Source organism: Colossoma macropomum, unplaced genomic scaffold, assembly GCF_904425465.1.
Source record: "Colossoma macropomum unplaced genomic scaffold, Colossoma_macropomum, whole genome shotgun sequence".
NCBI classification, from domain to species: Eukaryota; Metazoa; Chordata; class Actinopteri; order Characiformes; family Serrasalmidae; genus Colossoma; species Colossoma macropomum.
This window is the reverse complement of record NW_023494793.1, coordinates 45,059,484-45,086,454: the sequence shown is the minus strand read 5'-3', so window position 1 is coordinate 45,086,454 and position 26,971 is coordinate 45,059,484. Positions and strand designations below refer to the sequence as shown.

At 42.1% G+C, this 26,971-nt stretch overlaps 1 protein-coding gene across 1 annotated transcript in view; it reads left to right on the top strand.

Moving 5' to 3' along the window:
* Positions 1-6,470: 6,470 nt before the first annotated feature.
* dennd2da (DENN/MADD domain containing 2Da) overlaps positions 6,471-26,971 on the top strand; it is a 48,087-nt gene continuing 27,586 nt past the window's right edge. The window contains exons 1-4 of the mRNA XM_036579665.1: positions 6,471-7,077; positions 22,104-22,164; positions 22,465-22,551; positions 23,503-23,572. Of these exons, the coding sequence (XP_036435558.1) occupies positions 22,483-22,551; positions 23,503-23,572 (139 nt within the window). The 5' untranslated portion in view covers positions 6,471-7,077; positions 22,104-22,164; positions 22,465-22,482. The remainder of the gene's footprint in view (positions 7,078-22,103; positions 22,165-22,464; positions 22,552-23,502; positions 23,573-26,971) is intronic.

The following is a 26,971-nucleotide window of genomic DNA, read 5'->3' as shown; positions in this document are numbered from 1 at the left end:
GAACCTGCTCTACACCTACTGTACTCTCTTAAAGGAGAGGGTTCTTCTGTAAAGACAGATGCTCCTACATAGAACCATCAACACTCAAAGAACCATCTGCATAATTAAATGGTTCTCTGCATGGTGGAATGGTTCTTCAGATTGATGGGGAATGTGTTGTATATAGTTCTTTTTGAAAAGGGTCCTACAGAGCACAGATAGGTTCTACTGCTGTTACGATACAAGCTTGTTAGAATAGAAGAACCCTTTTTGGTGATATATAGAACCCTTTTCAAAAAGGTTCTATATAGAACCATCTACAGCACATTCGTCTTTAATCTGAAGAACTATTTTATGATGCAAAAAAAATGTTCAGAGTTCTATATAGAAGCATTTTCTTTACTAAAGAACCCTCGAAGAACCGTGTTTTTAAGAGTGTACATCATCCCTTTATGAATTGTCTTCAGTTAAAAGATGAAATATTATCTCTCAGTAATCTGCAGCAGCATGCTTTCACACTGATTAGTAAAGGTTTTATTAGACATTTTTATTCCAGATTGTTTTATTGAGGTTTTTGTTAAAGAAAAAGATTCATCAGATATAAAATAATAAATAAATACATACAAAAATATGTATAAAACCTTGTGTATCAGAATTGATCTTTTATCTATGAATATATTGATCAGAGGGAACCAGCACACATAAAAAACAAAGAAAATAATGAAACATACAAAGCTGCCTGCTGAGGTTCCTCCGTCTGGCCCGTTTTAAAGGCAGTGTAGATACATAATCCTCTGTATCAGCACTGATGTTTCATAATCCTCATATGTTTCATATCTAAATGCTCCGTTATCTTCATCACTACTTTCCAAACCCGCTGCAGCAGCTTCAGCAGCTGTAAACTCTCTGCACGCCGTTTCACACGAGTCTCCGATGTGGACTGAATGAAGAATGAAGGGTTTCCGGCGTGATGGTCAGTCCTTAGTGATTTCCTGAGTGTCCATTGGTCAGTTTCACACAGAATGTAGACGGACACGCCAATCCACCAGTTCCACACGGTGAGAGGCAGATGACGTGTATCTCAGCCCCTCTTCATAGGCTCATAACTCCGGATGTGAGTCTCGTATGATCTCGTGATAAGATGGAATGGAAAGGGCGACTCTACAGATTCAGGAAGTGTTTGAACTGGATTTCTGAGCTGGATCATCACAAAGACACAGACACAGATAAAGAGACAGAGGATTTGACACACAGGTGAGTTCTTGGAATATTTAAAAGACATTTTAAAAACCTCACCTCACCTCAAGCCTGTAAAGGCCTGGTATAAAACTCTGTTACGTGTTATAGTGCTGGAAGTGCCCAGAGACTGCATTTGAGCACTAATCTGCAGTGTGAGGGGTCAGTTTCACTCACTTATTTCCAAAACACAATAAACAGGATACTCCAGAGACTCTCTTGACCAGTCAGAGCCCACCTTTCATTTATTTAATTTACGGTCAAAAATGGCCACTATGTGCAAGTTATTCATTTTTCCAGGAGGTTAAATATAAAAATCCTTCTGCTTTGAGTGACACTTTACCTTAATTATGTTTATTTTAGTGACTGTTTCAGTGACAATTTTAGCTAATTTTGAGCTCAAAAACTCTTTTGAGCAAATCATCATATTTACATTTACATACAAGACACTAAAAAGTGCTGAACTGCAGAAAATATGACGGTTCTTAATGTTCCACACTGATTTTCAGACTGTGGGACTCATTTACTTCAAAACAATGGGATCTAACTGCTCACCATGTGGCCACGAGGGACAGGGATGCAGCCCCACTTCCTGCTCTGAAATGCAGGGGCGGGGCTTAAATAAGGCTCCACCCACAGATGAAAACTTTGTTTTGTTAATGACATGGAAACGTAGGACAGTTTTGATGATAAATCAACATTGAAACCACATAGAAAAATGTAATTATTGTTTTCAGAAGTGTAAGTTTAGAGGTTGGGTTTGGGACGGGCGCCTCCAAACAGAAAGAACCCTATAAATTATTTTATATTTTATATATTTTGTATATTTAGTTTATTACCGTCTCTGTTAATGTAGTATCTTGAACTAATTCAGTAGAAAGCTCCATATATACAGTGTTATTACTGCCTCCATATATACGACTAGTACTTTGGCAGGTGTACATGCCCCCCGACAGATGTCCACACACACACACACACACACACACGCACACACACACACACACACACACACACACACACACATAGTGGAACAGTGTTTTGTGCGCTGGTCAAATTCCATGTATTTGTTGATGTTCTGAGTATAAGTAATGTTACACCTCCTCTACAGAGACTCACTACTGTTCACTATCATACACACTTACTGTTTATTTATTGAACTAACATACTGCTATTAACATAATTAACTAATATGTTAGCTGATTAACATATTGCTCTATTGCTAAATTTTCTTCGGGATCAATAAAATATCTATCTATCTATCTATCTATCTATCTATCTATCTATCTATCTATCTGTCTATCTAGTTAGCTGTCTGTCTGTCTGTCTGTCTATCTAGCTGCCTGTCTATTGGATGAAAACTAAGTCATAAACAGTGCCCTGAGCCAAAGGAATGGTACATTTTCTGTTGAATGTTTTCCCAGTATGTTAATCCAGTAAATGAACAGTAGGTGTGTGTTAGAGTGCGCAGTAGTGAGTCTCTGTAGAGGAGGTGTAACTTATTCACACTGAAAAGTGTAATTTGATCCGGGGTGTTCAAACTTTTGCAGATGACTGTATTTGCTAAGGTGAACTACAGAGAGTGACGTATAAACCTGCCCAGTGTCCTGAAGCCTCTGAGTGACTGGACTTCACTGACCACGGTTTAGCTATAAACCTCATTCTGAGTATCAGCACACATTACCCTCCACTCTGACCTAACTGACCTGTGTGTGTGTGTGTGTGTGTGTGTGTGAGTGTGTGTGTGTGTGTGTGTGAGTGTTTACACATGGCTAACCACAATCCTCCTTGGTCACTTGCACCCAGAGCTCAGCCTGGCTGGTCAAACACAGGAAGCTGCAGGTAACAGCGAGACTGAAAGTGAAACACCTGAGCTGCGTCCCAAACTGTGCACTGTTCATTACAGAGCGCGCTATTTTTGGGTTCTGCCATTTTGTAGTGATGTCTGAAAAAACAATCTCACCATGCACTTCAGGACACTCTTAAAAAGATGGTTCTTCAAGGGTTCTTGAATAAAGACATATAGAACCTTTTTTAAAGGGGTCTGCTATTGTGACGATGTCAGGAATATAACAATAGAACCATCTACTGCACATTCTCCTTCAGTCTGAAGAGCCATTTCACCATGCAAAGAACCATTTAAGCATGCAAAGGGTTCTTTGGGTGTTCATGGTTCTATATAGAACCATGTACTTTACTAAAGAACCATCTTTTTTAAGAGTGTAATGTACAACTGATGTAGTTACTGAATAAGCTGTAGTAGATAATAAGTGTGAGGTTTTAAGGGGTTGAGATTCATGTGCAGCTGCAGCGGCTGCGTCTCCTCAGACCTTCACGTCTGATACAGATGTGAGTCAGATCTGATCTTCTGACTGCAGGACGTTTACAGTGTTTCACCACTGTAATGGGTAACTCTGTATGGGGTAGCGTCCCAAATCCTTTACTACCGTCACCAGCTCTGCCCCCTAGAACAGTGCTCTAGATAGTGACCCAGACTTTCTAATGTAGGGTTTAGTGTTTAGGGGATTATTTCAGACACAGCGCTGGAGAAGGTTTGAAGTGAAACGCTAGACTGTCCAATTCCTCTGGTTCATGTAGCTGAATGGTGGAGCTAAACTGCTGTAGCTGAATGGTGGAGCTAAACTGCTGTAGCTGAATGGGTGGAGCTAAACTGCTGTAGCTGAATGGGTGGAGCTAAACTGCTGTAGCTGAATGGGTGGAGCTAAACTGCTGTAGCTGAATGGTGGAGCTAAACTGCTGTAGCTGAATGGGTGGAGCTAAACTGCTGTAGCTGAATGGTGGAGCTAAACTGCTGTAGCTGAATGGTGGAGCTAAACTGCTGTAGCTGAATGGGTGGAGCTAAACTGCTGTAGCTGAATGGTGGGGCTAAACTGCAGTAGCTGAATGGTGGAGCTAAACTGCTGTAGCTGAATGGGTGGAGCTAAACTTCTGTAGCTGAATGGTGGAGCTAAACTGCTGTAGCTGAATGGTGGGGCTAAACTGCAGTAGCTGAATGGGTGGAGCTAAACTGCTGTAGCTGAATGGGTGGAGCTAAACTGCTGTAGCTGAATGGTGGGGCTAAACTGCTGTAGCTGAATGGGTGGAGCTAAACTGCTGTAGCTGAATGGTGGAGCTAAACTGCTGTAGCTGAATGGTGGAGCTAAACTGCTGTAGACTGCTGTAGCTGGTGGGGCTAAACTGCTGTAGCTGAATGGTGGAGCTAAACTGCTGTAGCTGAATGGTGGAGCTAAACTGCTGTAGCTGAAAGGTGGAGCTAAACTGCTGTAGCTGAATGGTGGAGCTAAACTGCTGTAGCTGGATGGGTGGGGCTAAACTGCTGTAGCTGAATGGTGGAGCTAAACTGCTGTAGCTGAAAGGTGGGGCTAAACTGCTGTAGCTGGATGGGTGGGGCTAAACTGCTGTAGCTGAATGGTGGAGCTAAACTGCTGTAGCTGAAAGGTGGAGCTAAACTGCTGTAGCTGAATGGTGGAGCTAAACTGCTGTAGCTGGATGGGTGAGGCTAAACTGCTGTAGCTGGATGGGTGGGGCTAAACTGCTGTAGGCTGGATGGGTGGGGCTAAACTGCTGTAGCTGGATGGGTGGGGCTAAACTGCTGTAGCTGGATGGGTGGGGCTAAACTGCTGTAGGCTGGATGGGTGGGGCTAAACTGCTGTAGGCTGGATGGGTGGAGCTAAACTGCTGTAGCTGGATGGGTGGGGCTAAACTGCTGTAGGCTGGATGGGTGGAGCTAAACTGCTGTAGCTGAATGAGTGGAGCTAAACTGCTGTAGCTGAATGGTGGAGCTAAACTGCTGTAGCTGAAAGGTAGAGCTAAACTGCTGTAGCTGAAAGGTGGAGCTAAACTGCTGTAGCTGAGTGGTGGAGCTAAACTGCTGTAGCTGAAAGGTGGAGCTAAACTGCTGTAGCTGAGTGGTGGAGCTAAACTGCTGTAGCCGAATGGTGGAGCTAAACTGCTGTAGCTGAAAGGTGGAGCTAAACTGCTGTAGCTGAAAGGTGGAGCTAAACTGCTGTAGCTGAGTGGTGGAGCTAAACTGCTGTAGCTGAATGGGTGGAGCTAAACTGCTGTAGCTGAATGGTGGAGCTAAACTGCTGTAGCTGAATGGGTGGAGCTAAACTGCTGTAGCTGAAAGGTGGAGCTAAACTGCTGTAGCTGAAAGGTGGAGCTAAACTGCTGTAGCTGAAAGGTGGAGCTAAACTGCTGTAGCTGAATGGTGGAGCTAAACTGCTGTAGCTGAATGGGTGGAGCTAAACTGCTGTAGCTGAATGGTGGAGCTAAACTGCTGTAGCTGAATGGGTGGAGCTAAACTGCTGTAGCTGAATGGGTGGGGCTAAACTGCTGTAGCTGAATGGTGGAGCTAAACTGCTGTAGCTGAATGGGTGGAGCTAAACTGCTGTAGCTGAATGGTGGAGCTAAACTGCTGTAGGCTGGATGGGTGGGGCTAAACTGCTGTAGCTGGATGGGTGGGGCTAAACTGCTGTAGGCTGGATGGGTGGGCTAAACTGCTGTAGCTGGATGGGTGGGGCTAAACTGCTGTAGCTGGATGGGTAGGGCTAAACTGCTGTAGCTGGATGGGTGGGGCTAAACTGCTGTAGGCTGGATGGGTGGGGCTAAACTGCTGTAGCTGGATGGGTGGAGCTAAACTGCTGTAGCTGAAAGGTGGAGCTAAACTGCTGTAGCTGAAAGGTGGAGCTAAACTGCTGTAGCTGAATGGTGGAGCTAAACTGCTGTAGCTGAATGGTGGAGCTAAACTGCTGTAGCTGAAAGGTGGAGCTAAACTGCTGTAGCTGAATGGTGGAGCTAAACTGCTGTAGCTGAAAGGTGGAGCTAAACTGCTGTAGCTGAAAGGTGGAGCTAAACTGCTGTAGCTGAATGGTGGAGCTAAACTGCTGTAGCTGGATGGGTGGGGCTAAACTGCTGTAGCTGGATGGGTGGGGCTAAACTGCTGTAGGCTGGATGGGTGGGGCTAAACTGCTGTAGCTGGATGGGTGGGGCTAAACTGTTGTAGCTGGATGGGTGGGGCTAAACTGCTGTAGCTGAAAGGTGGAGCTAAACTGCTGTAGCTGAATGGTGGAGCTAAACTGCTGTAGCTGAATGGGTGGGGCTAAACTGCTGTAGCTGAATGGTGGAGCTAAACTGTTGTAGCTGGATGGGTGGGGCTAAACTGCTGTAGGCTGGATGGGTTGATGTGTTAGCTTTTGTGACAGAAAGTTAAAGTGCAGGTCAGTGTTGTCGGTGCAGTGGGGACTGATTGGGACTGAACAGCATGTTTTATTAAATTAAACATTGAACTCCTTTATGTAGAGAGTGAATGCTGTGATATGAGCCCTGTGCAGATGTGGAGTAGCTGGGTGTGGTGTGTGTGCGGTACCTGTTGTGATAAACATCACCAAGAAGAGGAAACCCCCACACGATGACTGTGTGTCAAAGTCCTCTTCAGTTCTCCTGCAGCGTGAGCACTTCCTCAAAGCAAAAGCAGAAGCAGCGCAGTGGCTCTCGTGCACTCTCACACTCGGTGAACAGTGACACTACAGAGACTGAGACACTGTTACTACAGAAGAGTGAGAGAGGCAGAAACAGAGAGAGGGAGAGAGAGAGAGAGAGAGAGGGAGAGGGAGAGAGAGGGAGAGAAAGAGAGAGAGAGAGAGACAGAGAGAGAGAGAGAGAGAGAGAGAGAGAGAGACAGAGAAACAGAGAGAGAGAGAGTGAGAGGGAGAGAGAGTGAGAGGGCGATGGGACTTTGGTGTGTCAGAGCCGGAGTGACGGTGTGGTGAACACACCTGCTGGAGTGGACTAACCTGACTGGATCTACAGACTGAAGGACAACATAAAGGACTTCGCACTGAAGTGAGTCACCCAGCGCTCTGCTCGGTTACTGTCTGCAGTATGTGTGAAATGTGTTTAACCCAGGATTATTATAAACTTATTAATATTCATACTTACTGTTCAGTATCTACTAGAAAGTATATAGTGTCTACTATGAATCCTTCAGTGTCTACTATGAAATATTCAGCATCTACTATTAATTCTACTATGAATTATTTAGTATCTACTATGAATTATTCAGTAACTACTATGAATTATTCAGGATCTACTATGAATTATTCAGTAACTACTATGAATTATTCAGTAGCTACTATGAATTATTCAGTAGCTACTATGAATTATTCAGTGTCTACTATGAATTAATAAGCATCTACTACTAATTCTACTATGATACTCTGTGAAAATGCAGTTATGATCTGATATCTTGTTTGTGTGAAATACATTGTGTGTGAGAGTCTGACTGCAGACGGACATGGTTAATGTAAAGTACAGTGCAGATCACAGAAGAACGTTTAGGTACATCTGGAACCTTCATTACACTCAACTCAACACAGATAATAACTAATACTGATAAACATGTTATAAACATATTTAACAAATACAGTTTTTGGCCTTTTTTATACACTGTAAAAATGTATTTGATAAATGTTTGTTGTTCTATATAGAACGCTCTAGAGTCGAACACTGGAGTAGGTGATTTTGTAGTGAGCAGTAAGTGTGAGCTTGGCTGCGTCCAGAAACTCTGAGATCGAGTGTTCACTACCCAGAAAGAGTTTTGCAGATTTTAGTGTTTTATTTGGGTTTATACACCAATCAGGCGTAACATTCTGACCACCTCCTTGTTTCTATGCTCATTGTCCATTTTATCAGCTCCACTTACTATATAGGTGCACTTTGTAGTTCTACAGTTACAGACTGTAGTCCATCTGTTTCTGTGTCCACTCACTGTCCACTCTATTAGACACTCCTACCTCGTCAGTCCACCTTGTAGATGTAAAGTCAGAGACGATAGCTCATCTGCTGCTGCACAGTTTGTGTTGGTCATCCTCTAGTCCTTCATCAGTGGTCACAGGACGCTGCCCACAGGACGCTGTTGGCTGGATATTTTTGGTTGGTGGACTATTCTCAGTCCAGCAGCGACACTGAGGTGTTCAAAACCCCCCGCAACCCAGAAAGATAAATGGCTTAGGTAGTGTGTGTGTGTGTATTTTGTACCTGGTGTAAATTAAGGGTTCCTAAATGGTGCGTTCATCTAAGTGTTGGTTCTATCGTCAGGAGGTCACAAGTTCAATCCCTGGTGATGCTACAGCCGTCGGTGACTGGGAGTCCAAGACAGCACAGTTGTCCTCGCTCTCTCTAGGTGGGCAGGATGGCCCCCCATCACTCAGCGCAATGCTCGTCAGCACAGGCGTCTGTTAGCTGGTGTAACAGATCTGCTGGTCAGTGTCTCCTCCGAGCTCGTTTAGCTGTACAGTGACGCTGTGTTAGCGGCAGTTTGTAAAGATGTGCTGGAGCTTCACAGAGGACGACTGTGTTTACCTTCACCCTCCTAGAGCTGGTGGTCTCATGTGATTGGGGGTGACAGAACTAGTGGGTGGAGCTGGATACGAATAAATTGGGGAGAAAATTGACAAAAAAGAAAAAAAAGAGTAGAAAACCACACAAACGTGAACAGTGGGGCTCGGTGCAGCTGCTTAGGCCGAGCTTTCAAGCGAGCATTGTGATTGGCTCGTATTGTCAGTAGTCGACGTTGACTCCTGCAGGAGCAAAAGTTTCTGGACACAGCCCTAGTTTCTGAAAAAAATCCAGCCAAAAGAATCCCATCCCTCACTTTCAGCCCTGCTTCCAAAGCCCTGCCCCCAAACTACACGACTGGCTACATGATACAGTAAAATAACCCCCATAAACAAAACACACAGGTAACTATTGTCGCCTTCCGGCTGTTCAGCTCCCTCAGGTTTCTCACCGTTGGAAAGCCGCACTGATGGTCACTCTGGTTTGACCTCTGGCTTTACCATCCTCTTTCTGCTCGTAGTTTTTTCTGCTCCTGTCTTTCTTTTCTGTCTTTCTTTTAGCGGTGTGAGCTGCTGTACCTGTATATGCTATATAAATAATACCTGCTCTGTGGGGGTCCTGTGGGGGTCCTGACCATTGAAGAACAGAGTAACAAAGTATCAGAGAAACAGATGGACTACAGTCTGTAACTATAGAACTACAGAGTGAGACTATATGGTCAGTGGAGCTAATAAAATGGACAGTGAGTGGTCAATCAGTGTAGGTACCACAATGCATACAACAGTGCAATACAATAAAACACACTCAGTCTGCCCCACACAGTGCCCCACCCAGCTCCACTGACCAGCAGACAGCAATAAAATTGCCTTGTTAGAGTTTCACACTTCACTGGCTCAGTGTTGCAGTGTTTCAGTGTTCCACTATTTCACTATCTCACTCTGCGGAGGAAGCAATACTGCGTGTGTGCATTTGTTTTTCACCACAGGAAGTGCAAGTGAGATTTCTGACTTTCTGAAGTTAAAACTGCTTTTCAGTGTAGAAAAATACAGTTACACAGTGTAATACAGTTATAGAGAGTTTTGCAGAGTTATTATATGACACTATATAGAGAAATACAGAATTATACAGTAGAATAAATGTGGACAGTCTAATACACTGTAATATAGTTATACAATGTAACACAGAGTTAAACAGTGTACTACAGTGTAATACAGAGTTACACAGTGTAACACAGTGCAATACAGAGTTGTACAGTGTAATACAGTGCAATCCAGTGCAATAAAGACTTGTACAGTATAATACAGTGTACTACAGAGTTGTTCTGCGTAATACAGTATAATATAGTGTAATACAGAATAATACAGTGTAATACAGAGTTATACAGTGTAATACACTCTACTCCAGTGTAAATCAGGGTGGTAGTGTATTATAGTGTTATATAGTGTAATCCAGGGTACATCAGAGCGTTAGTGTAGTATAGTGTTATACAGTGTAATACAGTGTAATCCAGTGTAAATCAGGGTAGTATTGTAGTATAGTGTAATACAGTGTATTACAGTGTAGATCAGGGTAGTAGTGGAGTATAGTGTAATACAGTGTATTACAGTGTAGATCAGGGTAGTAGTGTAGTATAGTGTAATACAGTGTTATACAGTGTATTACAGTGTAGATCAGGGTAGTAGTGTAGTATAGTGTAATACAGTGTTATACAGTGTATTACAGTGTAGATCAGGGTAGTATAGTGTTATACAGTGTATTACAGTGTAGATCAGGGTAGTAGTGTAGTATAGTGTAATACAGTGTTATACAGTGTAATCCAGTGTAAATCAGGGTAAGAGTAGTACAGTGTAATACAGTGACTGCGCTGGTTGCTGTTGTTGTTGAGACCTTTGTCTGCAGCAGGTTCAGCTCAGTTGAGTAACTGAATGTCAAAACTGCCCCAACAGGTTCCTCAACTGAAGGTGACTAACTGATCTGACACTAAACAGACCTGCAGTCTCACAGTAGAACACCAACAGCAACAACCGCACACTGACTGATCTGCCTGTGGAACGTTCAGTACTGTGCAAACATCACATCTTTAAGAATAAGTACATCATTTTATTTGATATATATCTATATCTATATATATATATATATATATATATATCACCCAAAACGCTTCTGCTATAGTTATGATGTCAAGCTTGTCACAGTAGAAGAACCCTTTTCAAAAGGTTCTACAGAGAACCATCTCTTGAAGAACCATTTTCACAGTGCAAAGAAACCTTTAATCATGCAAAGGGTTCTTTGAGTGCTCGTGATTCCATATTGACCCATTTTCTTCACTAAATAACCCTTAAAGAACCATCTTTAAAAAACACCTTTTAAAGAGTGTTGTATACTATAGCAGAACCCTTTTCGGTTCTACATCATTTAATCATGCAAATGGCTCTTTATTGGCAAAGCAAGGCAAGTTTATTTATACAGCATCTTTCAGACCCTGTGGTCATTCAAAGTGCTTTACAAATGAGAAAATACAGACATAATTAAACTGATTTATCAAGTAGCAAAGTAATAAAAACATGAATAAAACAATAGATTTTAGGCTGGTTTAGACCCTGACAGTTTTGATCTCTAATTGTAGTGGGAACTGGCTTAATGTTTACCATTACAGACCACACATTTCCTGTAGGACACCTTTAGATCCCTTCAGAAGTACCATCAGAGAATCTGGGATCAGAACACCTGTTAAACCGTTAGAGAGACATCAGCCCATCAGGACAAACACAGAATACTGTTCCACCAGGAACCAGCAGAACCTTTTACTGGGTTTCAGCAGGGACCACATTCCCTTTAGCTCACTGCTGTCTGAAGAAAACCTTGTGTCTCCATTTTTCAGTTTTTGACATAATGTAAAAATACCAGTTTCTCTTTACATTGTGTGCAAATTTCACAATGAATGGACCAAAAGAATGACTTGGAAAATATCTGGTTCCATTGACTTACATTAAAAGTACAGTAGGTTTTTCCTTCTCCTCTATAGTTTAATCATTTTGGAGATACGAGGTTTTGTATTGATATATTAGGCAGAAATAAAAACAGAAATAAAAATAGACATAACTTAGGTAGAATCAAAATTAGACATGTTAGAGTAAAGTATGAGAGCAGAAACAGAAGTATAACAACTTTACATCAGGGCTCCACATCCACAGTAGAAAGAAAAGAGGTAAAACACACTTTACAAAAACAGAAGACGCGACCCGGAGATGCTGGGACAGCCACCTGGAGCAGCGCAGGACAGTGAAGAAGTGTCTACTTTACTGAAGAACCCTAGAAGAACCATCTCTTTATGATTGTGGGACGTCTGCTTCATTCTATACCAGTGAACTGAGCTTCTCAGCGTCAGTGTAAACCTGTAAAGTTGTTTGTTTGCGGTTTGTTTGGTCATGTTTGTTTTTCTGATGTACTGCAGGTCGAACAGTTAATAAGTGATGAAGTAAAAACAAGCAAACCAAACTTTTCTGTGTGAATCAGACCACAATCCGAGCTAACTGTGACCTCTCTGGCCTTCACAGTGAGCAGATTGGCAGGCCGCCCTCAGTACAGCTGTGTTAGAGCGCCCTCTGCAGGTCAGATGACATCACTGCAGGACAGTCAGGCACTCAGTTTACCACTAAACGCTCTGTAAGTGCTCTGATGTGGTGATGGCAGCCTGCACTGCAGAAACACAGTGAAATGATCTAATGCCAAGCAATAAATCATATTTTTGTCTGATTAATTGCCTTAAAAGCACTGAGAGTGCCTCAGTTAGAAATCCGATCTATTCTAAGTCAGAATGAACTCAGAGTCTCTCATCAATCTGCTATGATCTTCACATCAATTAGGCCTTTTCTCTCTCTTATATTGTCTTACGGGCGGATTTAGCGATTCTGGGGCCCTACGTTCTTAAAAATGATGGTTCTTCAAGGGTTCCTTTGGAACAAAAATGGTTCTACATAGAACCATAAACACTCAAAGAACCATTTTCATGATTAAATGGTGTTAAAGTGTTGAATATGGTTCTACAAAGCACCCAAAAGGGTTCTTCTATTGTGATGATGTTAAGGTTGTAACAATAGCAGAACCCCTTTGGGAGCTATATAGAACCCTTTTCAAAAAGGTTTCATATAGAACATTTTATGTTTTTTTTTTCCAAGCAAAATTTACTGTTAATGAAATAAACAGTAATTATTGATTGTAATTGAAACAGAATCTAAACTATATTAACCCTCTACTGCAAACATTATGAGAGCAATAAAAAAATATGTGCAGGGCTCCTTTTGGAGTTTGTTGTCACGAGGCAACAGTGTGGGACGATGGGAAGAACTGATAGAGAGGCGTGTTCTCTTATTCTCCAGGGCATATTTTGGTTTTTCCATCTGAATTTTCATGCACAAATCATAAGGCAAATATTCAGTAACTGCATGAAATAACTGTAAATTTTTATTTTATTTATTTATTTTTTGTAGAAGCTCCCCTCAGATTAACAGAACATGTGTTTTATGATACACATATCGCTATATGCTTACAATTCACTGCTGAAAGCCAAAAATCTTAGATTCTCTTTGTATTATTTTATAAAAATAATTTGTACAGAGCAGATCACTGAAGAGACGCCATCTGTTTATAGTTTATAGCCCAGATTTGTGAAAAATGGGTCGACTTTCAGTAGAACAAAAAAACTGAGTTCAGCTTCTTTTATTATAAGGGTTTAAAATTACATCACCATCTATTTGACTGGAAAGAAGACAGTTACAGCTCTCATACGACCCCCACCTTTAGAATGTAGCTTATGAAATATGGAAGTTATGAAGAATATGACGAAGCGCGTTTTGGAACCACCGGTGGTCTCAAGGAGTTGAAGGGGTTGAAGTGGTGAGACCTGGCTTGTGACTGGCTAAATCCATTCCTCTGTCGCACAATGTTGCTTCTAGGCAACAAACATATTTCTTTAAAAAAAACTGATACTGAATGTTTAAATGTGTCCACTAAGAGATATTATGACCAAGTACACGCTTTTCATTGACTTGTTCAAACTCTTTCCTTATTGTTAATCCTACTGCTGTCTTTAAATGTGTGTAGTGTTTTTGCAAAGTGACAAAAATGAGTTTGTTGCCCTGAGGCAACATCATGCAATAGAGGGTTGAGTTTCAAATGCTAAATTTGAATATTTGCTTGCTGGTGTTTAGAGATCCAGGGAGACGTGAAGAAGGAAATATAGCTTATTTTAAAAAATCTTACTAAGCAAATTTTGCGTTCCTCATTTTTTTGCTCAATATAGGGTGGGGGAGGGGGTGTGACCAAAGGTCCAAAAAAAAAAAAGAGAAAAAACACTTTAAATGAAATCAAGCAGTGCTTTTAACATAAACACAACACAAACACAGTCCCTGCTGATTGAATCAGGGCTGAAACACTGATAACTAGACTGGACTGATTACAGTAATTACACAGTTACACATCACTGATTCTGATTCTCTGATGAAATAGCACAAAAAATGGTGGTAAGTGAGATGATCTTAATGATCTACTATATATATATATATATATATATATATCTAATTTAACATATTGCTGTAGGCTTATAAGATTATCTCACTTATTTCATGACACTTTTCTCACTAATGTTAAAGATAAAGTGATTTTATCTCACTGTACCGGCAGATAATTTTACTTGTAAGAAACATACTTAAAACAAGAGCAGTTAGCTTAAAAAAGATGGTTCTTCAAGGGTTCTTTAGTAAAGACAGCGGTTCTAAACAGAACCATGAACACTCAAAGAACCCTTTTCATTACTAAATGGTTCTCTGCATGGTGAAATGGTTCTTCAGATTGATGGAGAATGTGCTGTAGATGGTTCTATATAGACCCAAAAAGAGTTGTCAAGCTTGTATACATTAGTAGAACCATGTTTTAATAATGTGCTGTATACGGTTCTATGTAGAACCTTTTTGAAAATGGTTCTGTGTGGCACCAAAAAGGGTCCTGCTATTGTTATGATGTCAAGCTTGTAACAGTAGCAGAACCCCTTTTTGGTGCCACATAGAACCAACACATTCTCCATCAGTCTGAAGGACCATTTCACCATGCAGAGAACTTTTTAAGCATGTAAATGGTTCTTAAGTGTTGATGGTTCTATACAGAACCACTGTCTTTGCTAAAGAACCCCTGAAGAACCATCTGTTCTGAGCGTGTGCTAAACTACAGACCCCAAGAGGAGATTCAAATAGTACAGGAGTGAATTCTGTTCACTGGTCAGAACCTGTTATTACACGAGAAGATGAGGTTCTACTGGAACCTGTTTAACTACATTGAATGTCACGGTACCTTGCGTTAGTGTGTGATCCGCTCTGTCCTGCTGTAAAGTCTGCTTGTTTTGATGGGATTATTATTAAAACAGGATTATGGGAATTATGTGCTGGACGGCGTTAAGTGGGGGAACCAGGCTCGTCTGAACGCTGTGGTTAATAACGTAACAGCAGCAAATGCTGACCTGCTGAAACACTTCATACCTGTAATTTGAAGGGGCACCTTCTGGGAAAGGCCCCGCCCTTTTTAGGGCTGGCTCCGCCCCTGTGCATAGCCGTGCTGTCTCAGCTCTGAGCTCTCTGAGCTGCACTGAGTGAAGCTGTATATTAACTAATGACCTGCTGTTTGCGGAGGGCGTGTGAGCGACCTGTCGCTGCACGTCTGAGAACTGACGACTGAGTTTAACAGCACAGAGGAACGAGAGCTACTGCTGCACTCACACTGTCACTCCGGTGGTCCCATGTTGTCTGGCTGCTAACTCTCTCCATAGCTTTGCAGAAGGACAACTGATAAAACAAGCACTTCACTGACGTTTAAGAACCTTCACTGAATCTGGATTTGAGCGTCTGTTTTTCTCTAACAGCCGGCAGAACAGCACAAGTTTATTTTCAGAACTTTGATATTGAGACATTCAGGTGTGACCCCCTGACCCCCCTGGACCCCCTGTATTTCGCACCTTGAATTACTCACAGTAGATGCTGAGTAATTGATTCAGTAGTTACTGATTCAGTGTTTTATAGAGCTGTAAAACTGCAGTGTTATTAATATCAGCTCATTGTGCTGAACTCCAGGTGTGTAACACTGTGTTGGGCCTGTCTGAACACAGCTGTATCTGTGTGTGTGTGTTGGGGGGGGGTCACATTTCTCTCTGTCTGCACATTAACTTACTCACACACACACTCGCTGACGCTGCCCATAAATTACACAGGGCTCTAACACAGTCTGTCATTTTCTCAGGTGTGTTGGTCAGCTGTGGTCAGTAGGTCAGCCGACTTTCATCTGGCCCTAAAAAGTTACAGCGATAGTAGAAAAATCAAATTCCCTCTGACCCTGATCCAGATGGATGACAGGATGAATGAATGATCGATGGATGGATGAATGGATGAACAGACGGGCAAAGGCACTGATGAATGAATGGATAGATAGATTGATGGATGGATGCATGAATAACATAATGGATGTATGAATGAATGAATAAAAGGAAGGATGGATAGATGGATAGGTGGATGGATGAGTGAACGAGTTAATGGATGAACGAATTAATGAATGAATCAAAGCTTGAGTGAATGGATGGATAGATTGATGGATGGATGCGTAAATTAATTCATGAATGGATGAATTAATTAAGGAATGGATGGGTAGATTGATGGATGCGTGAATGAATTAATGGATGGATGAATTCATGAATCAATCAATAGATGGGTGATTAGATGGATGAATGGACTGATGGATGGATGGATGGATGGATGGGCAAAGGCAATGATGAATTAATGAATGAATGGATGGATAGATTGATGGATGCATGCATGAATTACTGAATTGATGGATGTATTAATGAATGAATCAGTGGATGTGTGATTGAATAAATGAAGGGATAAATGATTGAATGAATGGATGGGTGAAGGAACTGATGAAAGAGTCAACAAATGGGTGAGTGAATGAATGAAAGGATGGATGGATGGATTTAGTTCAGTATCTATTCCGGAATAACAGTTCCTACCTTCATAATCTCATCATGAACTCCAGATAAGAAAACAGCATCACACAAACATCCTAACTAGACTGAACCTCCTAAATCCTGTCCTAACTTTAGGATGAACCCCAACAGGGTCCTCACTTCTGTTTAAGGTCCGTTTCTATGGTTTTTAGGCAGTTGTGTCAGCAGCATAGTTCACTACCAGCATAATGAGCTCCATTTATTCCTACTGTAAAACGCTGCTTTCACTGTGAGATGATTTTCTTTTCTAACTCTGCGTTTTAAAGATCTCAGACGCTGCAGACTCGATCTCCACCGCCCCTCTGATCACCTTCGTGTGTTAATGTTGATGATGAAATATTACAGTGATGGTGGTGAATAATGAGGAGACGGAGCTGAACGTGTGTCTGTTTATTAGGAGGAGTAACGTTAGCGCGCTCGGCTAAAGCGTTTGGGAAATGGAGACTGAAACTGGGGAGCGGCGACGCTCTGATAAACAGCAGGGGGCGCTCTCACAGTATTCACAACTTACAGTTTATCACTCTTTAGTATAGTTTTGACCTTTTTTTACGTCAGTAACAGCAGCTTAAATCACCTTTTTAACGTTATTCTGATGACATGTTTACGTTTCAGCTGTGTGTTTATGGTTGGTTGCTAGGAAACAGACATGACAGCTGATTGTCGACTTTGATTGAGTAGGTTAAGATTTCCTAATTGGAGATAAGATGCTTTTTACATACTTCAGTGTGTTTTTTGACTCTGGTACATTTTTGGCTCCACACTTTAACCTGAGCAAGACGTTGACACAGAACCCAAACCTTCACTTTAGTGCAGTTTCTCTGTGAGGAACCTCTCAGTGGAGGGGATGTGTGTGCAGAACGTTTCTAAAGTTTAAAGAACCTCTGTGCAGTGTAAGACTAAGCGAATTGAAGCTCTTTATTTAGGAAGCTTTATTCTTCAGAGTGAAGTTAGAGAAACGCTCCCATCCTGGTGAGATTCCCACACAGCGGGTCGAGTTTCTCTCGGGTAACAGGAAGACCCTCAGCTGAGTGGGGTTCAGCTCCGCAGGGAGCACTGCAGCTATATATAACCTCCATAAACTCCATCCACCACGTCCTACACGGCAAACACAGCGAGGAACACACAACAGCTCATACACATCACTGTGAAACCCAGAGGAGCCCATTAGAGCTCAAACGCAGCCACACTGGACAGAGCCCAGCGGCCCGGTTCACCACAGTGTCCTCAGAAAGAAAATCTTCCTGAATGTGTGTTTTTCTGAACTTCATTCTTAAGAAAAAAGTTGTTATTCTTCAAAAAACTGACTCTGCTCCTCATCCTCGTCTCTCGCTTTCCGACATGATTATCAAACTTTCTAAGGAGATGTTTTCCTGTTGGCTGTTTCTTCCTCCATCACCTCCAGATCTCGTTTGCTAAAATGTTTTAAATGCTTGATTTGATGTTTTTCCTCCATTTTGTGTATTAAATAACAGAAATAACGGTTAATACAAATTAAAAATGTGTCTCATGACGTTTATGTTACGCTGTAAAATGCAACACAGCCTACATGAAGACTTTCTGAGGAAAATCTTAAGGAACTAATTTAGAGAATATTTGAGAACTTCTTAATTTTTTTCCAGAACTGCATTTAAGAACATTGGGCCTCGTTCTCCAACCGTTCCTAAGAAGAAATTTCTTCTTAAGCCCACTTACGCAGTTCTGACTCACCAGTGTTCTCTTATGTGGGGTTTGTTCTTAGGTAAGAACAGAATCTACACACTCGAGAGCACGAAGGTGAGAACAGTTCTGCGCTTTAAGAACACGTCATGAATCTGACGCAGACTTTTTTAGGACCTTTCTCAAGGACACACTTCAGAACAAACTGAGGAAGATACTGGAGAACAAGGACCATTCTTTTGAACTTCTTAGTGTTTGTCTTAAAAACCTTCACAAGTTTTTTCCTTTAGAAAGCTTTTCAAAGTGTTTTTAAAGATCATATTTTCTTCATCGTAACTCATCGTAATCATATTTAATAGAATGCTGTTTAGCCCCTTTTCTAAAGGACCATCTGCTAAAAGCCCCCCATGGGAATAAAGCCAAAAACCACACAGGTGTTTAAACCAACTTTGGACCAAAAGAGTTTAACATCCCAGATGTTTTTCATATTCAAATGCAAATATGGAAATGCTAATTTAATTCCCAGAGGAGAGAAATGCTCTAAATGAGATCTCCTCTAATCTCAGGTTCTTCTTCTAGACGTGGTTCAGTCCAGTTTGAGATCAGAGTGAGACTGAAGCCGTTTTCTCCTGTTTCTGAAATTCGGCTCCTGAGAAATAAAACTCAGATTTTCTCACTTTGATCTAAATATCCACATGTGGATTAACTCTTTAGTGTCTGACTCATCTCAGCCGAGTCTCAGCTGAGTAATATCTCCATGAGAAAAGAGTGAGATCTCATCGTTCTCTTATACAGCTCTGTTCTAGATCACAGAACCCTCTCAGCAGTCCGTCAGTGCAGAAGGAGAGCTCAGGCTTTTCTCCTTCATCACCAGAACGTCTCACAGTGAGATGCTGTTGTTAATCTCCTCTTTTCTCCTGAGGAGGTTCAGGAGAAACAGCTCAGAAATCAGAGATCCTTCATTAATATGATACTGAGATCTGCTTTATTTCTCTGAGACGATCTTAAGAGTTTTTTTCACGCTCCCCCTTAACTCTCTGAGCTTTATCAACTCGCTGGGTGTGAAAACAACTCCAGACTCAACTCTTAACGCAACATTTACCTCTGAAAAATCAACACTTTTAGCTCTGTAAAATTTGCTGTGCTGCTAGTGTCATCGTACCGCTGGCTAACCAGGCCGAGCGTAAAAGTGTAGAAGAGATTCCTGACTGACTGGGAGAGAAGAGGAATCACTGGACCTTCTCTGAGGACCTAGAAGGTCGTGAGGGTTCCCCACTGCCTAGCACTGATTAGCTGCGTTATGCTAACTCCTTTTTCCTACTTCCTTGACACTTAAAACTGAAACTCAAACATTACTCTGGAAATTTCAGAAGAAGCTGAGATGTAACTGAACTGTTGACAGTCAGTGTGTGCAGTAATACACAGCGATGAGCAGCTACAGTCCAAACAACATCACCGCGCTCATCACCGCGTGCATCAGCTTGTTGGAATGAAAGTCAGCAGGTATTCCTGGAAGTCCTGAAGGCCCTATAAGGTTACGCTGCCAAGACATACATATATGCAGCACAGTCATGCACCAACCGTCAACTGCGCTACAGAACCTGCCGAAACCAAAACCCCAGGACTTCCTTTGTCTGCTCGTCCATCTGATCAGAGCGGAAAACGAGAGCACGCTCACTTTTGGTTCCCTTTGAAGTCAAGAATTATCACCTTTGTTTAGCTAGATTAATATAATTGCATACTTACACATTTAAATACATCGTAAATGGCAGAATGAATTACATTTAAGGTAACAAAATGTGATGCGCAAAAATAACCTTTCATCAGATCCAAATCATAATAAAATATCTCCTCTTCTGCTTACAAACACTCGTTTCAATGAGCTGCGAGTCAGAAATAATCATAAAGAATTATAGCATGGACTTTTTATCGCTGGCCATAGCTGTGATTTCTGGTCTGCCTATAGAACAGACTATAGAACTGTATGGGAGTCAACAGTGTCATACAGAAGGGTACAGACATCTACCAAAGTCTACAGAGGTCTTTATGAGCCAACAGTAGTCTACAAAAGTCTATAGACGTATGTGGAAGTCTAACATAGTTTACAGAGATCTATAGAAGTCTACTTTAGTCTACAGAAGTCTATAGAAGTGTACAGAAGTCTACACTACTCGAGAAGTCTATAGGAGCCTGTAGATGTCTATAAGACTCTATAGAAATCTACACTAGTATAGAGAAGTCAATCGGAATCTACTGTAGTCTGTAGAAGTCTATAGAGTCTGCAGTGATCTATACAGTCTATAGTAGTCTATAAAAGTCTACAGAAGTCAATGTGTACAGTGGTCTATAGAGGTTTGCACTGCTCTACATAAGTCTATATGTGTCTAGAGCCCATGAGTCATCAGTAGTCTATAGAAGATTACATTGGTCTATAGACATCTACACTAGATGACAGACATCTATAGAAACTGCAGCAATCTATAGGAGTTTACAGCAGTCTACTGAAGTATACAGGTATCTGTAGTAGTCTACAAAAGTCCATCAAAGACTATATAAAAAGTCTACACTTGACTACAGAAGTCTACAGGAGTCTTCAGTGGTCTACAGAAGTCTATAGGAGCTTGTAGATGTCTATTAGAGTCTATAGTAGTTTTTAGAAGACTTCATTGGTCTATAGGAGCCTACACTAGACTAAAGAAGTCTAAGGGTGTCTACAGCAGTCTACAAAGATCTATACAAGCTTGTAGATGTCTATTAGAGTCTCTACAGTCTCTACAGTTTTATAGGAGTCTATAGTACAGAAGACTTTAGCAGTTTGCAGATAACTGTATGAATCTGTAGGAGTCTACAGCAGTCTACAGAAGTCCATAGGAGTCTACAGCAGTCTACAGAAGTCCATAGGAGTCTACAGCAGTCTACAGAAGTCCCTAGGAGTCTACAGCTGTCTGTAAAAGTCCATAGATGTCTTTAGTAATGTGCAGCGATCTAGAAGAGTCTGCTGGAGTCTATAGGAGTCTATATCAGTGAGCTCCATTCACTCCAGCACAGACTGACTCTGACCTGCTGCTCAAACAAAGAGTCAACAGCACAGCTAATATTTACTAACTCAAGTCAGGCCTCACGCCTGGGAAAGTGAGAAATGAAAGCAGGTCACACTGGTTAGTGTGGTCATGCTGGTTCCTCGGACAATGCACGTAGCATGTAGCTCGTATGTAGGTTATGGTGAAGCCCCCCCCCACCCCCCCCATAAAAGACCACAGGCTTTGGTTCTCACTGCACAGGAGAGACACATGAGAGCTAAACTAGGCACTACATACCATCAGACCTGAAACAGACTGGGTTTGCTGTGTTATGTCTGGTTTTGGGTGCCAGTTTGTTGGGGATCAATAGCGGCAGCTGAAGGTGGTAAATTAAGGTGAAAGTCCAGCAGAAAATCAGAATATCCCCACGTACCACACATGTAGTCAATCATGTTTGTTGTGTGAAGTTTGCTTCTTCAGCTTTTGCACTGGAGCTACGAGGCTAACGTTGCTAACACATTATGTTAGCTTATACCCTACAAATTAGCACAGTGCTAACTGGACGACTAAATCATCACACGCTTGCCTCAAACATGTTGGTGAAGTCGGGTTCCTGTTTACCAGCTTCTTATTCAAACTTTCCGTTCCACCTTAAACGCCCGAGGCTCCAGAATGTAACTGATGCACCATTTAAGGTGGAACGGCAAATACACACAAAAGCCGGGGTTGTTTTATTGGTAAAATTCGTCTTTTAAATCAGACTGAATTGGCTGAGTGGATCAGATAGATGATGTTTGTGTTTATGTTTTTAGCAGAGAGAGCGGAGCGAGATGTCCCGACGGAGCTGGAGTTTCTCCTCCGTGCGTCTGAAGAGTGAGCGCAAAAATTTACATAAATTATGCAGATTTACTGAAATATGTATCTATGATGTCACATATTAGGATTTAGGACATAGCAAGTATTTCATTTATATTAAGTAGAAATATAATAATAATAATAATAGTAAGAAGAAGACAATCGTTATTATGTACTATTAGTGGTAGCAGCAGTATTATTAGTTGTAGTTATTAACATTTTTTGATAAATAAGTTACATTTTTATGCCCAAAATGAAAAATACATGTTCAGATGTAATGTTATACATAGAACTGAGGCCTTTTGTTCTGATCTACAGCTAAACGGGCATCGGAAGATGAAGCTTCAGATGTTTTTCGGAGGAGAGACAGATTATTCTCCTCCGTCAGAGAAAATCGCAGACGACGTGAGTATTACAAACAATATACACCAGCCTGGCATGCCTACAGGTGTTTAGCCACGCCCATTCAACCTACAGCAGTTTAGCTCCACCCATTCAACCTACAGCAGTTTAGCTCCACCCATTCAGACTACAGCAGTTTAGCTCCACCCATTCAGCCTACAGCAGTTTAGCTCCACCCATTCAGTCTAAACTGAAATCGAGTAGAAGTGAAACTGGTGAAATTCTAAATGTTCATTTTATTTCTAATGTACAGCACTTTTATTTACAGCTTCCTACTGATTCCCTGAAAGCTCTGAAGTTGTTCAGGACAAGCAGATTACAATCATTTATACGTTTATCTGCAGTTAGATTTGATTTATATTACTGAAAACATTGATTCCAAACTTTTGAATTGTAGTGTATATGATTATGGCATATTGTTGTCACAGTAAAGTAAACAGGACTTTTATTGTAGCGTAACAGTAAATACAGCCTCCGCGCTCTCAGTCTGTCTTTACCTGCAGCACTTCAGCAGATTCCACAGAATCAGAGCTGTTATTACAGGCCAGTCACTTAAAGGACGTCACTTACAAGGAACTTCTCTCAGCAAACAAACCACAAGTAATAAGTTACAGTAAAAACGATGAGAGAAATGGCAAAACATAGTAATAAAAATAATATAATTAAAAAAAGAGTAAAATAAACGAAGAAGATTCAGATAATACCTGCACAAAATACACTGTACAGATCGGCAGTGTGTGCAGACACAGTGCTGTGCTTTACGCTCTGCTGCTGTTCCGTGAGTTCGGCAGAGCTACAGAGAAAGAAAAGAGAACTGAGAGGAGAACAGGCCATCAGATTGACCAACAGCTCACAGAGACACACAGACAGACAGACAGACAGACAGACAGACCGGCATACAGATCAAACTAGACTTTAATATTTACTTTCTTCTCTCTCTCCACCCTGACTCAGCTAAGGGCTCTGAGGGGGACGGCGCGGAGCCCCAGCGCAGATAAACCAGGAGGAAATGAAACACACAAAGGTACGACAGCACACAGCTGGGCTCTCAGCAGGCCTCGAGCTGCTAACGGCCTCAGACAGCAGCGCTTCGGTTTGCTTTTGTTGTTCTGTGTTTTACTGCCGTTATATTTTTTGTGTTCATCTGTTTATTAAATGCACAGGGGTGTCGTTTTCTGGCAGCTCCTGCTTCATGGAGACCTCACTGAATTTGTTGCCTAGCTTAACTAGTTTGCTCTGGTTTAGAAAGATGAGAGGTGCACTGAAGGTGAAAACCAATCACAGGCTTACTAGTCAAAGGTTAACCAATCACAGGCTAACCACTCATAAGCCAACCAATCCTAGACTAACCAATCACACAAAGAAAATTTATAAGTTAACAAATCATAGGCTAAGCTAACCAAGGCCAACCACAACATTCTAGACAATCACAGGCTAACCAATCATAGGCTAATCAATAACCACAGCAGGCTAATCAATCACAGGCTAACCAATCATAGGCTAATCAATAACCACAGCAGGCTAATCAATCACAGGCTAACCAATCATAGGCTAATCAATAACCACAGTAGGCTAATCAATCACAGGCTAACCAATCATAGGCTAATCAATAACCACAGTAGGCTAATCAATCACAGGCTAACCAATCATAGGCTAATCAATAACCACAGCAGGCTAATCAACCACAGGCTAACTTTTCATAGGCTAATCGATCACAGGCTAACCACAACTGGCTAATCAATCACAGGCTAACCACAACAGGCTAATCAATCACAAGCTAACCAATCACAGGCTAACAAATCATAGGCTTATTAATCATACGCTAACCGGCCACAGGCTAACCAATCACAGACTAGCCAACCACACGCTAATCAATCATATGCTAAACAATCACAAGCTAACCAAAATATTCTAGCCAATCTAAAATAAGCTTACTAATTAAATACGAACCAATCACAGGCTAACCAGTCACATGATGTCAATTATAGGCTAAATAATCACAGGAAGAAACCCATCACCAAATCATGGGCTAATCAATAACAGGCTAACCAATCACAGACAGCCAATCACACACTAAACAACCACAGGAGGAAAAATCCTAATTTAACAGATCATAACCTAATTAATCACAGACTAACCAGTAACAGCCCAGCCTAACCAGTCACAGACTAACCAGTAACAGCCCAGCCTAACCAGTCACAGACTAACCAGTCACAGACTAACCAGTAACAGCCCAGCCTAACCAGTCACAGACTAACCAGTCACAGCCCAGCCTAACCAGTCACAGCCCAGCCTAACCAGTCACAGACTAACCAGTAACAGCGCAGCCTAACCAGTCACAGACTAACCAGTCACAGACTAACCAGTAACAGCTCAGCCTAGCCAGTCACAGACTAACCAGTAACAGCCCAGCCTAACCAGTCACAGACTAACCAGTCACAGCCCAGCCTAACCAGTCACAGACTAACCAGTCACAGCCCAGCCTAACCAGTCACAGCCCAGCCTAACCAGTCACAGACTAACCAGTAACAGCCCAGCCTAACCAGTCACAGACTAACCAGTCACAGACTAACCAGTAACAGCCCAGCCTAACCAGTCACAGACTAACCAGTCACAGCCCAGCCTAACCAGTCACAGCCCAGCCTAACCAGTCACAGACTAACCAGTAACAGCGCAGCCTAACCAGTCACAGACTAACCAGTCACAGACTAACCAGTAACAGCTCAGCCTAGCCAGTCACAGACTAACCAGTCACAGACTAACCAGTAACAGCCCAGCCTAACCAGTCACAGACTAACCAGTCACAGCCCAGCCTAACCAGTCACAGCCCAGCCTAACCAGTCACAGCCCAGCCTAACCAGTCACAGCACAGACTAACCAGTCACAGACTAACCAGTCACAAGCGAATCAATCACAGGCTAAACTGTCATAAACCGGGATAAAAAGAGGCTGGAATATGGTTGGTTGATTTATTTATTTATTTATTTATTTATTTGTTTGTTCATTTTATTCATTATTTTTAAACGTCACACGTTGACGACTTAAACCTGGCGAATGCAGCACACTGGCCCTTTAACACCTGAGCAGGGCTGGTCACCCTGGTGTACAGATAGTCACACTGGTGTAGGGATGTCCACCCAGAACACCTCAGCTGTGTTTGGCTCTCAGGCTCTTTGCCAAGGAGGAGGAGGAGCCGGACACATCCGCGTTGGAGCTCCGCGGGGTTTCAGCAGCTCTGAAGCGCTGCAGCGCAGACGGGTTTAAACCCAGAAGAGAGGAGCTCAGTGATTTGGACCCTTTCAGGCCATGTGGGGCATATTTTCCAGCTGAGCGAGTGGCCCCCTTTTGGCCGCAGTCTGAACTGCACCCTGAGAGGTTAAACGGTGAAGAACGCGGTGCAGATCTGATGGACTGAACGGCCGGAATATTAACGCGCTAATAAACACGGGATCGGAGAAAAGCGGAGCTTAAAACATGAACGGAGGAACGATTTTGAGGAGTAGAGCTCGAGGAGGGAAGAAAACGGCCAGGAAAAGTGAGTAAAGTCAACACGGACGGAGCTCTGGGTCAACTTAGAACCGAGTTGTTCGAACTCTCCGTTCCACCTTAAATGTCGCTGCAGTTTTCTGGCAGCCACAGGCGCCGGAATGCAGCTGCAGCGCCATTTAAGGTGGAACGGAGAATTCGAATGACACGGTAATAAACTTGGATTTATTAAACATATAAAACATCTGCACATTAAATATGAAACAGAAACAAATATGCATTGAGGTTCAAAAACTTCTACGGCTATTTTGGCTGTGAAAGTGTTTAAATAGTACCTAAAACTTAAGTCAATTCTTGGTTTTCACACCTCGTTCAGGTTTCCACTGAAGGTGATTCATATCTGTGTTTACTCGCCCCGCAGAGCGGCGTCATTTCTGCGAATAAGAGATCATTAAAGAGAGACTAAACTGTTTATACCGACCAATAAATACTAGCTTTACTTTATTGGGTATTTAAACAGCTAAGCAGTCTCTCTCACGGATAAAACACGGTGAAACACTACATGGCCAAAAGTATGTGGACAGCTGACATCACTCCTATATGAGCCTGTTGGACGTCCCAGTCTAAATCCATAGGCATTAATATGGAGTTGGTCCCTCTTTGCAGCTCTAACAGCTTCCACTCTTCTGGGAAGCTTTTTGCAAGATGTTGGAGAGTCTGTGGGAATTTGTGTCCATTCAGTGAAAAGGTCAGGGCTCTGTGAGGGCCACTGCAGTTCCTCCACACCAAACTCCATGTCTTTATGGAGCTCTATGGATGTGTAAAATGTCTTTGTGCTGCAGCATCAACATCACCCTTCACTGGAACTGAGAGCCCAAACCCTGAAAAACAGCCCAGCCCATCATCCCTCCTCCACCAAACTGTACTGTTGGCTCTG